This window comes from Vespa crabro, chromosome 20 (assembly GCF_910589235.1).
Source record: "Vespa crabro chromosome 20, iyVesCrab1.2, whole genome shotgun sequence".
Taxonomy (NCBI): Eukaryota; Metazoa; Arthropoda; class Insecta; order Hymenoptera; family Vespidae; genus Vespa; species Vespa crabro.
In genome coordinates, this window is record NC_060974.1 from 3,366,117 (window position 1) to 3,380,830 (window position 14,714).

The 14,714-nt window shown below is 26.3% G+C and overlaps 3 protein-coding genes across 13 annotated transcripts; 2 read left to right on the forward strand and 1 right to left on the reverse strand.

Moving 5' to 3' along the window:
* The first annotated feature begins 59 nt into the window (after window positions 1–59).
* Window positions 60–2,576, forward strand: LOC124431003 (RILP-like protein homolog). Its single transcript, XM_046978350.1, has 7 exons — window positions 60–207; window positions 508–857; window positions 925–1,066; window positions 1,162–1,289; window positions 1,388–1,758; window positions 1,874–1,972; window positions 2,062–2,576. Exons 2-7 carry the CDS (start codon window positions 546–548, stop codon window positions 2,183–2,185), a joined length of 1,176 nt encoding a protein of 391 aa, XP_046834306.1. The 5' UTR covers window positions 60–207; window positions 508–545; the 3' UTR covers window positions 2,186–2,576.
* Window positions 2,577–4,575: 1,999 nt separating this feature from the next.
* LOC124431001 (microprocessor complex subunit DGCR8) lies at window positions 4,576–9,581 on the reverse strand. Of its 10 annotated transcripts, none has more exons than XM_046978348.1 (7): window positions 8,661–8,909; window positions 7,350–7,803; window positions 6,857–6,940; window positions 6,397–6,781; window positions 6,001–6,278; window positions 5,479–5,912; window positions 4,576–5,367 (listed from the first exon to the last, which is right to left on the reverse strand). In XM_046978348.1, the coding sequence occupies exons 2-7, from the start codon at window positions 7,801–7,803 to the stop codon at window positions 5,035–5,037; spliced, it is 1,968 nt and encodes a 655-aa protein (XP_046834304.1). In that variant the 5' UTR covers window positions 8,661–8,909; the 3' UTR covers window positions 4,576–5,034. The 10 variants fall into 10 exon arrangements, with proteins under 10 accessions (XP_046834304.1, XP_046834302.1, XP_046834300.1 ...); XM_046978346.1 differs by having other exon boundaries at window positions 8,639–8,909; XM_046978344.1 differs by lacking the exon at window positions 8,661–8,909 and adding an exon at window positions 9,468–9,581 and having other exon boundaries at window positions 4,577–5,367; window positions 7,350–7,813.
* Window positions 9,582–9,670: 89 nt separating this feature from the next.
* On the forward strand, window positions 9,671–12,129 carry LOC124431005 (protein NipSnap). 2 transcript variants are annotated; one of them, XM_046978355.1, is made up of 6 exons: window positions 9,671–9,812; window positions 9,895–10,098; window positions 10,307–10,486; window positions 10,773–10,941; window positions 11,022–11,289; window positions 11,355–12,129. In XM_046978355.1, the coding sequence occupies exons 2-6, from the start codon at window positions 10,016–10,018 to the stop codon at window positions 11,501–11,503; spliced, it is 849 nt and encodes a 282-aa protein (XP_046834311.1). In that variant the 5' UTR covers window positions 9,671–9,812; window positions 9,895–10,015; the 3' UTR covers window positions 11,504–12,129. The 2 variants fall into 2 exon arrangements, with proteins under 2 accessions (XP_046834311.1, XP_046834310.1); XM_046978354.1 differs by having other exon boundaries at window positions 9,673–9,812; window positions 9,886–10,098.
* The last annotated feature ends 2,585 nt before the right edge of the window (window positions 12,130–14,714 follow it).

Sequence of the window (14,714 nt, forward strand, 5' to 3'; positions counted from 1 at the left end):
AGCCAATCAGAAGAGTCACAGGATAACCGCGATAAAAGATTTAACCTCGTCATGCTCAAGTTTAGATCTTGGATTAGACAGTTCATATAAAAAAGGACTGACATCGCATACGTTAGTCATCAAGCGTAGACGAGATTATACTTGTTGAATTGAAATTTTTTGTGTGCTAGAAAAAAATGTTTTTACAATAAAAAAAAAGTTATCCGTGTACGTAGAAATGTAATTTTCATTATATTACCAATTAAAATATTTTTTCCTATCCATAGAAAAAGTTATGACAATTTGTTTTTTATTATTTCAAATAATTTAATATAATAGAATAAATAATAATAATTTTATCTTATTTTAATCAAAATGAAAAATAAATGATAAAAGTATGAATGTCTTGACCGATATCTATTTGTACTAATAAAAAATTTAGCTTGCTATATATATATTTTATAGGATTGATATATAATCCAAATATTATTTTGTAATCCATATTTTAAATATCTTTTTTGTTATTAGGTTTATGTAAGGAAACAATTTTCATATAAGTATTATTCATGCCTTTTTGTCTAAAGCCCAATCAAACTTCTACAATGGAAGAATATTCTGTGGTATCAGATGTCTCGGTAGTAGATGTCTATGATATTGCCTCAGAAATAGGGAAGGAATGTGAGAAACTTATAGATCTGTTTGGCGTTGAATCTGTAACGAATCTTATGCCAAAAGTTATTAACGCTTTAGAATTGCTCGAAAATCTTGCAATTAAAAATGAAAGAGAAAATACTACGGTTCAAGAATTAAGGGCTAAAATTATACAACTTGAAAGCGATAAAATTGGAAAAGCTGAGGACAGACAAAGATTTGAAAAAGTAATGATACATATTCTTATAAATATTTATAAATCAATATCAAAACCTCTAATCTTAACTCTATTAGGAGTTGGAGCAAATTGAAGAACATTGGAGACAAGAATCAAGAGATTTAGTTGGCATGGTAACTAGATTACAAGAAGAGAATAGACGATTGGCAGAAGCTTTACGAGAATCACAAAGTGATAGTCAGTACAGCGGTAAACAAAGTACTAACCACTTACCCAATAACTACTATTAATATCTTATATATAAATCTTTATTTAATTTAATCATAATGATTATATATATGTTGGCTTTTTAGCTTTTACAGCTAGTCAAGAAGTGGATGTTTCAGTTTTGCAACATTTAAGATCTATGATAGATAAGCAACGTGATCAAATTAGAGCAAGGGATCGGGAACTCACGCAAAAGAATTCAGAAATAGAAAATGTAAAATGATATTTATCGATTTATTCGAGTATAAAAATTGATCATTTATGTAAATCCAATTTCTAGTTTTTCTTTCATAATTTTTTTTTGTTTTTTAGCTAACATCACAAGTTGAAAAACTTGGAGTTGTTGGAAGAGAATTAAAACGTAAGCAACGTCAAGCACAAATGCAAGCACGCGGTCTTGTAGAGGAAAGAGCAGATTTCTTAGCACAATTGCAAGATCAAAATCGAGAATTAATACAACTTAGAGGTAGACTTGGACTAGCCAAGAAAGAAAATGAAGATTTATCTAAATCACAAGGGTGTCCTGATTTGACAAATAAAGCTGTATACGATCTGGATGATCCAGATAGACCCAGATTTACTACTGCTGAACTAAAAGAAATCTTGCATGAAAGAAACGAATTAAAAGCAAGAGTTTCAGATTTGGAAGATGAATTGGAATATTATCGACCAAAACCAGAAATGTATGTTACTGTATTATTTGCTTAAAGAATTACGTTTTTGTAATGATTTATTATTTAATTTGCAATATCATTTAAAAAAAAAAAAAACGTAATTTTTATTTAATAATTTTTCCAGACCTATAGATGACAAGGATGCACCTGTACAAGGTCCTCTTCCTTATGAACCAGATGATGCACCTTGGAAAAAATCATCAGAATCTGGCATTCGTAAATTGTATGTATTATCTAATTATATCTTGTAAATTATATATCGTTCAATTTCTTATATACTCCATCATTATTCTATTTGATTTATTTTTACAGTTTCCGAAAAATCTTCTCTGAATCCAGCAGCAGCTTTTTAGGAGGTAGTAGTCCTCGACGAAGTCTTTCCAGTCTTTCAAAAATGGCACTATCCAGTAACAGCACTTGTGATGAATCTATGTAATGTATTTTTTCAGTTGTTTGGTATGAAAATAACTATATAACAAATTTTCGAAAGATTATATGAAAGATTTCTCCTCATAAACATAAACATAAAAAAAGAAAAAAAAAAGGAAAAAAAAAAAGAAAAAAAAAAGAAAAAAAAAAGAAAAAAAATCATTTATAAATCTAAAGATTTGTTTAACATCATAATATAATATTGATTTAATCATTTATTATCTATAACAAAAACGATAGATAATGTAATCATTTAGAACTTAGTTTTTTGATAGAGGCATACATATAAGTATGTAAAAATAATGAAAATAATTACTACAGCTCTCAGAATTTAATTGAATAACGTTGTAATTTGATACTTAGTGCTACGTAAAAAGAATAAGCTTTCACAATCGAAACGTATTAAATTTTCTCTCTCGAAAACTATCATATTACATCGATCTGTTTATTACACAACCAGACTATAGTAATTATTTTTTTGTGACTTGATATTCAAAGGTCAACAATATTTAATAAGAATAGATCACAATTAAAAACGAATTTCATCTTATATGATATCATTTACTTCATATATACTATTTATAATTTGCTTCCAAAGTTTATCACATTATAACATTTTTTAAATATATATATTTTTTTACACATGAAAATATTTCAAACTGCATATTATAAACATGCCAAGTAAAAACTATATTATTCGTATTCAGGTAAATTTTATTTATCTTTTTATATATAGGTGAGAGACATATTAACTGTTAACAAAAATTTCGTAGGGGTATTCACTTTTTGAATAATGACACAAACGATGCAAAAGTATATTTCCATTACATATCTATAATTAGCACCCATATTATTATTAGAAAATTACACAAATGAAAATACATTTTGTGCCATTATATGTTAATCTAGGGATGTTATATACAACGTGCGTGTTAGGTATACACACGCAGCTCACTTTACACTTTGTAAATATGCACGGATTTGTGATTATTTTATAATCGCATGTTTATTATTATTATTAATATTATTTATAAAAAAAATTCTAAAACAAATAGATTATACAATAGTATAATAACGAAGTAATTGGTATTGCATATATATATATATTCTGAATATATACATATATATGTATATATATATATATATATATATATATATATATATATATATATATATATATATTCAGAAGTATTTTAATATATATATAATCATAGTTACAGTACTGTCTGTATATTGAATAAATATGATGAAAACCTTGTATAACATTTTTTGAAAAAGTACAGTATTTAATATATCTGGTATATACATACATACATATATACATTCAAAACTAAAATATGCGATTGAATGTAATTTACTCTTCAGTAATTTATACAATATTCTCATGGCATTTGTTAATATGTATAAAGTAGATAGTAATTATAATGCTTACGTTTTAAAATATATATATATATATATATATATATATAAATATATACATATATATATGTCTTCGAAAGAGCCAAAAGATTATTAATTAATGACTTAAGTATATTATTATGTTATAAATAGATATTAATAATCATTGTCCATTTATATAAAATTCATGGTTCCTTATAGTATCAAAATTAGTATTCATTGTTCTCAAATAATCGCAAAAATGAAATTTTATAGATTTCAAGTATTATTGTGTTATTTGCATTTAATCTAGCAGATGCAAAAAATAATGTCTATTATTGGCGAGATAAATTGTTTATATATATATATATATATATAAATATATATATATATATATATACATACATACATGTATTCCATATTAATTGGTTATTATGCGAAAACGTTCAAAAAGAAATGAAAAGATTAATTTGATTAATTTAAAAATAATAATTTTTATTGCATTATGTCATAATTATAAGAATTTCGCAATCACAATTTCAATACTATAAACAATAACTTCCTATTAATTTTTTTTTAGCTACATCTTTTTGATAAACAAGGTATATACAACAAATAAAATATTTATTAATAGGTTCTATATATATATATATATAATTTGTTAATTTTAAGTATGAAATACGCATCATATAATTTTGACTATAATTAGTAAAAAAAAAAACTTATCTAATGTTATAGAAAGTTCTCTCATTATGAAAAAGAAATATATATATATATATATATATATATATTGCATTCTTTCGTAAATAAAAACAATGATTTTACAATAAATTCTCTTAAAATATTTTCAATGATTCATTGAGGCAGTTCATTTTATTTGAAATGTTATTAAAAAAATTGAAAATTCTTGAGTAGATATGAACTGATTATGTATGACTAGTGTTTTTTATTTTTATTTTTGATACTTATAAGTATTTTTGATTACATCATACACATTCTGATATTGTATCTTAAGTATAATTATTACAATAGAGATATAAAAAGCAAGTTTTTTTTTTTCTTTATTATTAATAATATTGTTCTATAAAAGAAACAATGCAAAAATGTAGAAACTACAGTTTTCAATTAAGTAAAGATTAGATAGTGTATTTTAAAAATGATATATAAAAAATTGTATGGTGTGTGTGTATATATATATATATATATATATATATATATATATATATATATATATATCACGTTTGCTTATAATACAAGAACTGTTAAAAGAGAACCTTTATATTTTTTTCATGATACATTTCGATCGTATATGTAGCCTATTTTTTGTCTTTCTTTTTTTTTCTTTTTTTCTTGTTTATTTTTCTTTTTCTTTTTTTTTTCTTTTCTTTTCTATTTTTTTTTTTTTTTTTGCTAAAATCAATCAATCTAATATAGTTTTTTTTCGGATATCAATAGACTTCCCTAAATTTGACTAGTATACTACAAATCTACATTATTTAAATTAGCTGAAGAACCAGTGGGCAAATCTAATGGTACAAATTTACCGATAGGTTGTATTGCTTTATGTTGTTCAGCTAGTTTACGCATTTCTTGTCTAAGTTTACCTAATATTGCATGATTCGGTTGATTAACCGCTGCCTTTCCTTGCAACAATGTTATTTCTTGTTCTAATTGTTTTTTTTCTTTAAAGGATTTTACACTCCGTGATCCGTATAACCTTAACAAGGAACCCCAGGATTGAATGTGTGGATGCATTAGTTGTAAAATTGCCTGAGCTGCTCTTTGTTTTCCATCTTTCTTGTTACGACATACCTATACAAATTTCAATATTAATATTATATATATATATATATATCTCCTATTTTTTTTATTTTTTCTTTTATTCCTCATTAGTTTCGTTTAATGTTTCATCAAAACACTTACAACTGTAGCCTCGTGTTTTCCAACACGCATTGTAAATTCATTACGTTGGTGTTTCAATGTATTTACGGAATAATTAATATGCATATCCCCTAAACCATAATTCCTTTGAAGACAAGTAATCAAAATTGCATGAGGAGATGGTTCGGTCGTTTTAGCACAAAATTCTGCTACCCGTGGATCCGTTATTGAGATCTCATCAAAAAATGACAAATCTGCATCAGAATTTCCTCTTGATGCTTTAATCGTTCGACTAGAATTACCAGAACCATTATCACCATTCTCTCCAGAGATCTTATCTCTCATTTGTGGAATCAATATTTCAAGAGTTTTCCGTGCTGCATTAGCTTTTGCTTGTTTCTTACTACTACCAAAACCACTGCCGTATTCCATGTCGTTAATACAAACTACTGCGGAATACGGTGTTGCTGCATTTTCTATAATTAAGTTTTTTTTTTTCTTTTTAATGAAATTAATTGTCTCCATAAATTCATGAAAGCTTAAATATTAATTATAATTTTATACCTAGTTCCTTAAATTTGTATGTTGGTTGTTTCTTTAAGGCATGTTGTACGTACTCGTGAAGAATACAAACATAACTTTTCCCAGATGGATTCATTATCCAATGTTTCGACGGTCTTTGGGTACCATTATCTTCTCCTGTTGTATTACCACTGCTTCCCGTCATTCCCGTACTCGTAACTGGGAATGTTATTAACTTTGTACCATCGGGCAAAGTTGGACGTTCCAATTGCTTACGATGTTTTTTATTTTTTGTAAACTTCCTACGGGCAGACCACGACCTAGGAAAGTATGTAAAATTGTTAGACAAATTCTTGTCAAAGATTTGTTATAAAAAAAAAATATATATATATATATATATATAAATTAATTAAGAATAATAAAATAAAATTCACTTACTGAAATCTCATTACTTTAATGGCTTTAAAACGGAAGAGTGATTGACAATAATTTCTAAGTTGTTCGCTGTCTAAAGAATGAGCCGCTCGATTCTCTTGAATGGTCTCTATTTTTGCACTAGGAAGACTACAAACTTCGGCAGAGGGCTCGCGATCTTTTTCTTTCTTCTTTTCTTCCTCCTCTTCATGCAATGCTCTTCTGTATTGAAGACAAGGTATCGCACTAACAGGCACTTCATGTTTTCTTACACTTCCTGGACCAAGAAAATATGGTTTGGCTAATGTACAAACTCTGCTTTGTTTATGTAAATACAGTGGCATTCCACTGTTATGCGTTACTTGTACCCAACCTTCGGGCAAGACGTCAAAATGATTATGTCCAATTTCTAAAAGAAATAATTGATTATTATCATTAGTGCTTTCATTTGAAATAAATTTTTCTGTGAAACTATTCAGCTTACCATCTAAAACAAGTTTCTCCTTCTCTTCATATGGCATATTATCTTTCTTGTCTTTCCTCTTTCCTTTAAATTCTTCTGGTAAACCTAGTACATAATACTTAACTAAAAAAGATACTTGGCAGCTGCATGATCTGTACTAAAAGTACAAAAAGAAGTAATCTTACTTCCTCTTCTCATAATTAACTAATATCCATATGATACAAGATATAAGCGTATATATCTTGTGAGAGATATTTTGCAGTATAAGAAATTATGCAGTTAAAGTCCAAGAATTTAATTTTTTTTTTTTTTTTTTTTTTTATTTCTTTTGAAAAAAGTAATGCTAATTATATAGTATTTAAAATATCTAATACTTTTCATTTTGTCTCATTAATTTAAAAGATTTAAAAATGTAACACTTGTCCACAGTAATGATCATTATAAAGTTAATGATCATTATTCCATATTATTTTTATTTATAAAAAAGAAAAAGAAAGAAATAATTAAAAATTACCTTCTTCAAGCATAGCTTCGATTTCTTCATCCGGTACATCAGAATCCATGCTCTCGTTTGTATCAGAGTCCATGTCTGAACAATTTTGATCTGGATGTCGTTCTAGATCATCCAACACGTCAAATTGTCTTAAATCATCATTGGTTACAATGTCATCAGCATTAGATTCTGCTTCCTGGCTGACCAAACCATTAACTGCATCGATAGCAGCATTTAGAAGATTAACATCATCTTCCATTGTATCATTACAATGACTTTGATCAAACATCTTTTCATGACTGTTTTGATCAATGTTTGACTCTATACTTTGAGTGCCATCCTCATTATACAGAACATCATCTTTTTCTTGATAATTCGTATCCATGAAATCTGGTTTATCCATGTCGCTTTGCATCTCCAGTTGAAATTCTTCTGTACTGTTTTCCTCTTTATCAATATCCATTGAAAAAGACATCTGCGAAACACTATAATGTCCGAGTATTTATATTAGAGCTAAAATTGGAAAACTTATTTTTTAGGTGTATAAAGATCTTATACATTTTGTGAAATAGATAACAAATTATCTTTAATTATAAACAATAGTAAAAAACAACATTTGAACCTAACAATAACTTCCAAACGTAACGTTCTTCTAAGTATCAAGCTTGTTGTGTGGCCACACCACTTTCACCAATGAGGCCAAAGTCCAATCGATTTGAAACCATTTGAAAAATGGCAACGAAAATTGGACATTTGCATTAGTGTTAGCAGTCTGGGGCCTGTTATATATCCAAACGGTATATTGCATATGAAAGTTGTTTGTCGCAATTAGAGGAGAGATGATCAAGGTATAATTGCGGTATCATATCAGTTCACTAGCCCCACAGCTAGACAAGGACAACATTGAAAAATTGAACCTGTTACTAACTGGGGTTGTGCGCTGATAATAGATATAACTTTCAATTTAACAGATATACAGAATTTATCCGATACTATATGTGTGTATAAACAAAATTGTGTGTTCAGTTTTTCGATGACTGAAATATTAATATTATACTATAAAAATTCTTTTAGCCAAATAGAATATACTTACATATTACACGATTATATTTCAATAGTTTCAAAAAGACAAAATAGATCTTATATATTTTTGATAAAGAAAAATTTATCAAAAACATACAAGAAAGATAATTGGAATTGTTTGCAGAATTAAAATCTTATTTATAAAAGAAAATATATTTATATTATTCCAAGTATGAAGAATTACGTAAATACTTATTATCAGGTTACGTTTACTATTCATTAATTACCAATGAATATTTACGTATGTACCAGAATGTATTTATAAAACACTCAAAATGTATACCCTGTTCTTATCCCCCCTAACTAGGCGTCGACAATCGAACAAGACAATTGATCCACGAAAAGAAATTATATATACTGACAAGTGACAACGATTTTAGAAAAACAATTTTTTTCGAACTGTTGTGCATTGGGCAGAAGAAAATTGAAGCTCTCCGATTGGTTAAGATTTACGTTGTAAGTTCAGTTTAAGGTTATGAACAAAGCAGTAATATCCTCTAAATAAATTAATTTTCTTAGGAAAAATAAATATTTGCTCTTTCTCTACAAAAAAAAAGAAGAAAAAAAGAAAAAAATAATAAAAAATTTCTACTTATTCAAAATTAAAAAATACAAAATTTAATTATGAGTTTCCTCTTCAAAAATTGTATCGTCAATGACCAGCGTAGGAAACGAAAAATTTGTAACCAAATTCAAATTTTTTTACACCAACGATAATCTCAAATATATATATATATATATATTCCTTCTCCGATTTTCAAGAGAGATTTATTCGTTTTTAAAGAAAGCCTATAAAAATTATTTTGGTAAGTTTCTATTAAGATCCAATAAAACAAATGATAAAAATACAATTATAATTATATTAATTTTGTCCTCCTTACATAACCTTATCTAATTTTCAGATTTTCCAATGAATAATAATAATAATAATAACAATAATAATAATAATAATAATAATAATAATAATAATAATAATAATAATAATAATACACGCTTAATACGTTTCAAAAAAAAAAAAAGAAAAAAAAACAGAAAAAATGTAAATAATAAAGTAACCTGTTGTTGAAGAAAATTCGTTTTGTAAAAAACACAGTCGAAGAGTAACGAAGTCACTCGACGAGATATGTGAAGAGTCAAATGGAAAAGAATTTTAAAAAGAGGTGGTACGAGATATGTGATTCTCCCCCACTTCTCGTCCTCTCGTTACGATTTGCTGTACTACTTATGTATACGGAGAAAAGACTAACAATGAGTAAATGATAAGCTCTTGACGTACACAGAAGAGAAGCGCACGCGCTATAGAAGTGAAAGGCAAGAGAAAGAGAAAGAGAGAGAGAGAAAGAGAAAGAGAGAGCGAGCGTGGCATAGGAGATTAATCAAATAACAACAATTTCGATGGCCGTAAGTTCAGCAGTCATTCCGTGTAGAAAGAAACAATCACGAATGGAGATTATGAATAAAACTAAATCAACAGCGTATTTAGGCGGCCTCACGCAGTGTATTCTCGTTAACGAGCCGTGTTTAACTACAAGGTTAAACGAGCTTAATTCTGAAGTTTATTGGGCGCGAAGTGGTGGATATCTATTTTCGAGGATCCAATAAGAATGGCTGCCGTTTTAAGAAGATTCAGAACCGTGCAGGTCACGGTAATCGACAAGCCAAAAACATCATTGTTTATTAACACTCGGTAGGACGAGATTAGCTGTATTTTGTTTAAAAAGAAAAACAAAAAAAAAAACAAAAAAAAAAGAAAAAAAGAAAGAAAGAAAAAAAAAGAAAAAAGAAGGAAAAAGATAGACAAATATTGATTTTAATTATTTATGTCTGATACTTTATCTTAAAATGAAGTTCAAATAAAGATGCTTTCAAAATAGCCAACAAATCGTATGTTTTAGGTCCCTGGCAAGGTCATTGGTACGACAAGATAGTAAGAGATGGATAAGCAAACTTTTGGTAAGAAAGATCGAACCAACGAAGGAGTCTCATTCGCGAATGCTTTCGGACAAGGATGTGATTTATGCTTTACATACGCATAATGTCCGTCCTGATTCTATCGATAAATATTTAACTAACTAGTAAGTAAAATGGCATGATCTCGTCGTACATTTTATCATTCATTGACCTTTCGATTTAATGACTCATTAACATATTTTAAATATGTACTTATAATTTCCTTTTATATTATCAATTTATTTTATGGTTGATTAATTTTAAGAAATTTTGTTTAATAAAGAATATATTTTAACTAAAATATATATATATATCCGTGTGTATCCATGTACATGTGTGTGTGTGTGTATGTTTATGCATGTGTATGTTTGTGTATATATAACGTGATCTTCCATTTAATTTTATTTTCAGCGAACAAAATGTTGATCTAATACATTCGAAAAAATCTGATCTGAAATGTGAATTAGTTGGATCATGGACTGTTGCAGTAGGGGATTTAGATCAAGCTTTACATCTCTGGCAATATACTGGTGGCTATGAACGTATTGATCATGCACAAATTTTACTTTCCAAAGATGAGGTATAATTTGATTTACTTTGACAATTCAGTTAAACATATTAATTGATTATTTTATGTAATATGCATTTCGTATGTGTCAGAATTATCAACTTTTACTCAAGGAACGTGGAAATTATTTAAGATCTCGTCACCTACAATATTTATTGGCATTTAGTTATTGGCCGCCTCTTGAAAAACGTAAAGGTCCAAACATATATGAAATACGAAGTTATAGCTTGAAACCTGGTACAATGATCGAATGGGGCAATAATTGGGCTAAAGCTATTAATTTTAGACGTAATAACGATGAACCCTTTGCTGGTTATTTTTCACAAATTGGAAGGCTGTACAATGTTCATCACATTTGGTGTAAGTTTAATATTAGGAAGCGTCTTACGTATAATTGGAAAAAATGTATTTCTCTTTATTTTCAGGCTATAAAGATCTTCAATCACGAAAAGATACACGCGAAAGTGCTTGGAGATTACCTGGGTGGGATCAATGTGTGGCATACACTGTCCCTCTTATAAGAGAGATGCATTGTCGCATATTAAGCCCAACTACGTTTTCCCCCACACAATAAACTATCATTCTTGCAAATACCAATGCATTTGTATAATATCACTTATTATTACTTATCTATCAATGTAATAATGTAAAAACATTTGTTATAATGTACATCATATATATATATATATAATATATATAATATATATATATAATATATATATATAATATATATATATATATATAATTCTGTAATCTATACGCGCAATACGTTGAATGCTAAAATGTTTTGTTGTATTACAACTGGCAGAATGTATTTTGCTACTATTTCAAATTCTATATTATGACTATAAGTAAATGCAAGTTATTTTATTCATTGTCAGTTGAAGCACAACATTTATGTATAGATGAATATACAATATTACTCTTTACAGTAGAGTGATTTTTTTTTTCTTTTAACAGACATCTATTATTTTTAATATATTTTCTTTTATGATAAAAAATTTTAATTTTTATATAATTCCAAATAAAAATTAATTTTCTCTTGTTTACTATATATTCACATCTTTTTTATTTTTTTTTTTTTTTTATGTTTTGATTGAATTTATTGAATGTAATTCAAAAGTTTATAACATGTAAAGAAAAGAAAATTTATATATAAAAATCGTTTTCTTTTTAATAAAAGTTAAATAATGAAGGGAATCAAATTAAATCATTCCTTATTTATAAATTTTTAACCATTATCCAAAATTATAAATTTCATTTTCATTTTCCTATTTAACATTATAATTAAAAAATGAGAATAGATTTTTGTGCAGTATCGCTTTAAAACAGTTGTAATTTAAAAAAAGATTATTGCAATAGAATTATATACGTTATCCATATAATACTTCGTTAATTAATGTTCTTGTGGAAACATATTAATAGTCGGTATTTATAGATAATAATGGAAGGTAATAATAGCAATAGTAAAAATTATAATAATGTAAAGAATATATGCCTATCCTTACATAGTATTATTATACATTATGAGCACTTTGATACATTTAATCACGATTTATAGATTAATTTTAAATATTGGCGCTGTATATAAAATACAGTCAAGAAAGTTTTAACACCAGCATTGTTTTATCTATTTTACTAATATTTTAATTGGATTTTTGAATACATAGAATTAGTGGAATTAAAGAAAAAAAAAAAAAATAATGCGATCAGTAATGATCATTTTATTAAAACTTGTTGCATTAATGTACATTCATAGTGTACTTTAGTTTTAAATCTGTTATATAATGAAATTGATTTTTAGATATTTTATTCATATGACACATTGTTGGGTCATATTATTTTGAAAGATGTGTTTAATTTCACAATGCTGATGTGTTTTTAAAAGTTCAAGAAAACGAAATCTTATCGTTTGGACATTGATTGCAGTATGCTTTCTATAAATGTACACAGAGTAATTAATTTTTTTTTTAAATTTGTCTAAAAGAGTGATATATTTTATAGTAGAAGCCACTTCACGAGTCTAAACTAAATCCATTATAAATTATAAATAAATTATAAATATTTTTTTCTCTCTTTATCACCAAATACTTGTGTATTAATTTAGATTTTATATTTACCAATGCTGTACACGTATATATTGTTATATAACAATATTTCTGAAATTGTGGAATTGACATTGATTATTTAAAGAATAGAGATGGACGGTTCTTATATAAAGACATAGTATAATATTTCATTTTTTTTTTGCTGAAAGTAATCACTTGGTTTTTAGAATAAAAATCTATTTTGGACACATAGAATTAGACATACAATTTTTTATTTATAAAGAAAACTATCTAAAATAATATTGTAATAATAATATACATAATTATTGCCCAATTTGATATAAACATTTTAAATTATTTTGCATTGTATTTAATAGAATCTAATGCTATTATATTGTACTTCTCTTGAAGTGGCTGTTACTATATTATAGGATCTGTTTTCAAAATGTGGATATCTTATTTTTACAACATTGCATAATTGATTAACAAGTACCTTATTAAAAATAACAATTATATTTTACCTAGTTAAAGCCAAAATTGTATTAAAGTATGTATTATTGTATTCGCTGCAAAGTTTTTTTTTTTTATATAAAAGCATCACTTATAGTGTCAATTAATAATAAGATAATATATAACTTAATGCTAAAACATTGGTATCAATTTTTAAAATATTATCTTTTCAACTGAGCAGCGAACACACATGCGGCTATCAAAACATAATGATCACATGTAAAGAGATATAAGTGAGAAAAGACAAGCTTTCATAAGCGTAAAATAATAATTATATTTGATATGATATGCTTATGATTAATTGTCTACGTCACTGCTTGTATCTAAATTTTGTTCGCGTTATAACTTTGGAATATTTACAAAATATTGAAAATTAATTTTATAAAATTGGTATTTAGCAGATTACATTGAGATTACAGACTAAAACAAAAAATTATTTTTAGTACATACATACAATTTGACTCAGAGAGAGAATTCGTGCTACAATATATATGAAGAATATACAATTTATTAAAAGAACAATTTTAATGGAAGAAATGTAAAAACTTATTATTATATTATTATTTATTTTATTGCGATATATTAAGCACTCTCACTCTCATTCTTTCTCTTTCTCTCTTTCTCTCTCTCTCTCTCTCTCTCTCTCTCTCTCTCTTTCTCTCTCTCATAAGGTTAATTGCTAGTAAAAAAACAATTTTCTCTCTTTGATATTTAAACATAATTTTATAATTTACTAAATACATAATTATCTTTCCCAATTATTTCAGTCATATTTCTATTTGGAGAATTAATTTAAAGAAATTTATTTTTAATATATAACAAAAAGAAAAAAGAATACAATATACATCTATAATACTTCTCATTGGCAAATAATTGTGTACAATGTAAAGTTAAATTTTATTGTTAGCAAAATATTATATATGTAACGTATAAAATTTTATGACAATAAATTCTTTGTTCATACATGCTATTTAAAATTCTGAGTTTAAAAAAAAGTGAGTTAATAACATTATTCTAAATACTGGTATGTATATAATATGACTTAATTTTTTTTTTTTGTAAAGTAATGAGTTTAAATTACTATCAACTAAATGCTTAATCGTTTGAAATCATTATTGAAATCATTAAGGAAGTGTGTATACTGTTATTACTATATTAAATAGGGAAATATATAATCTTTTTATGATACAGTATGCACAAAATCATTTCTTATTTCTTATATAATAT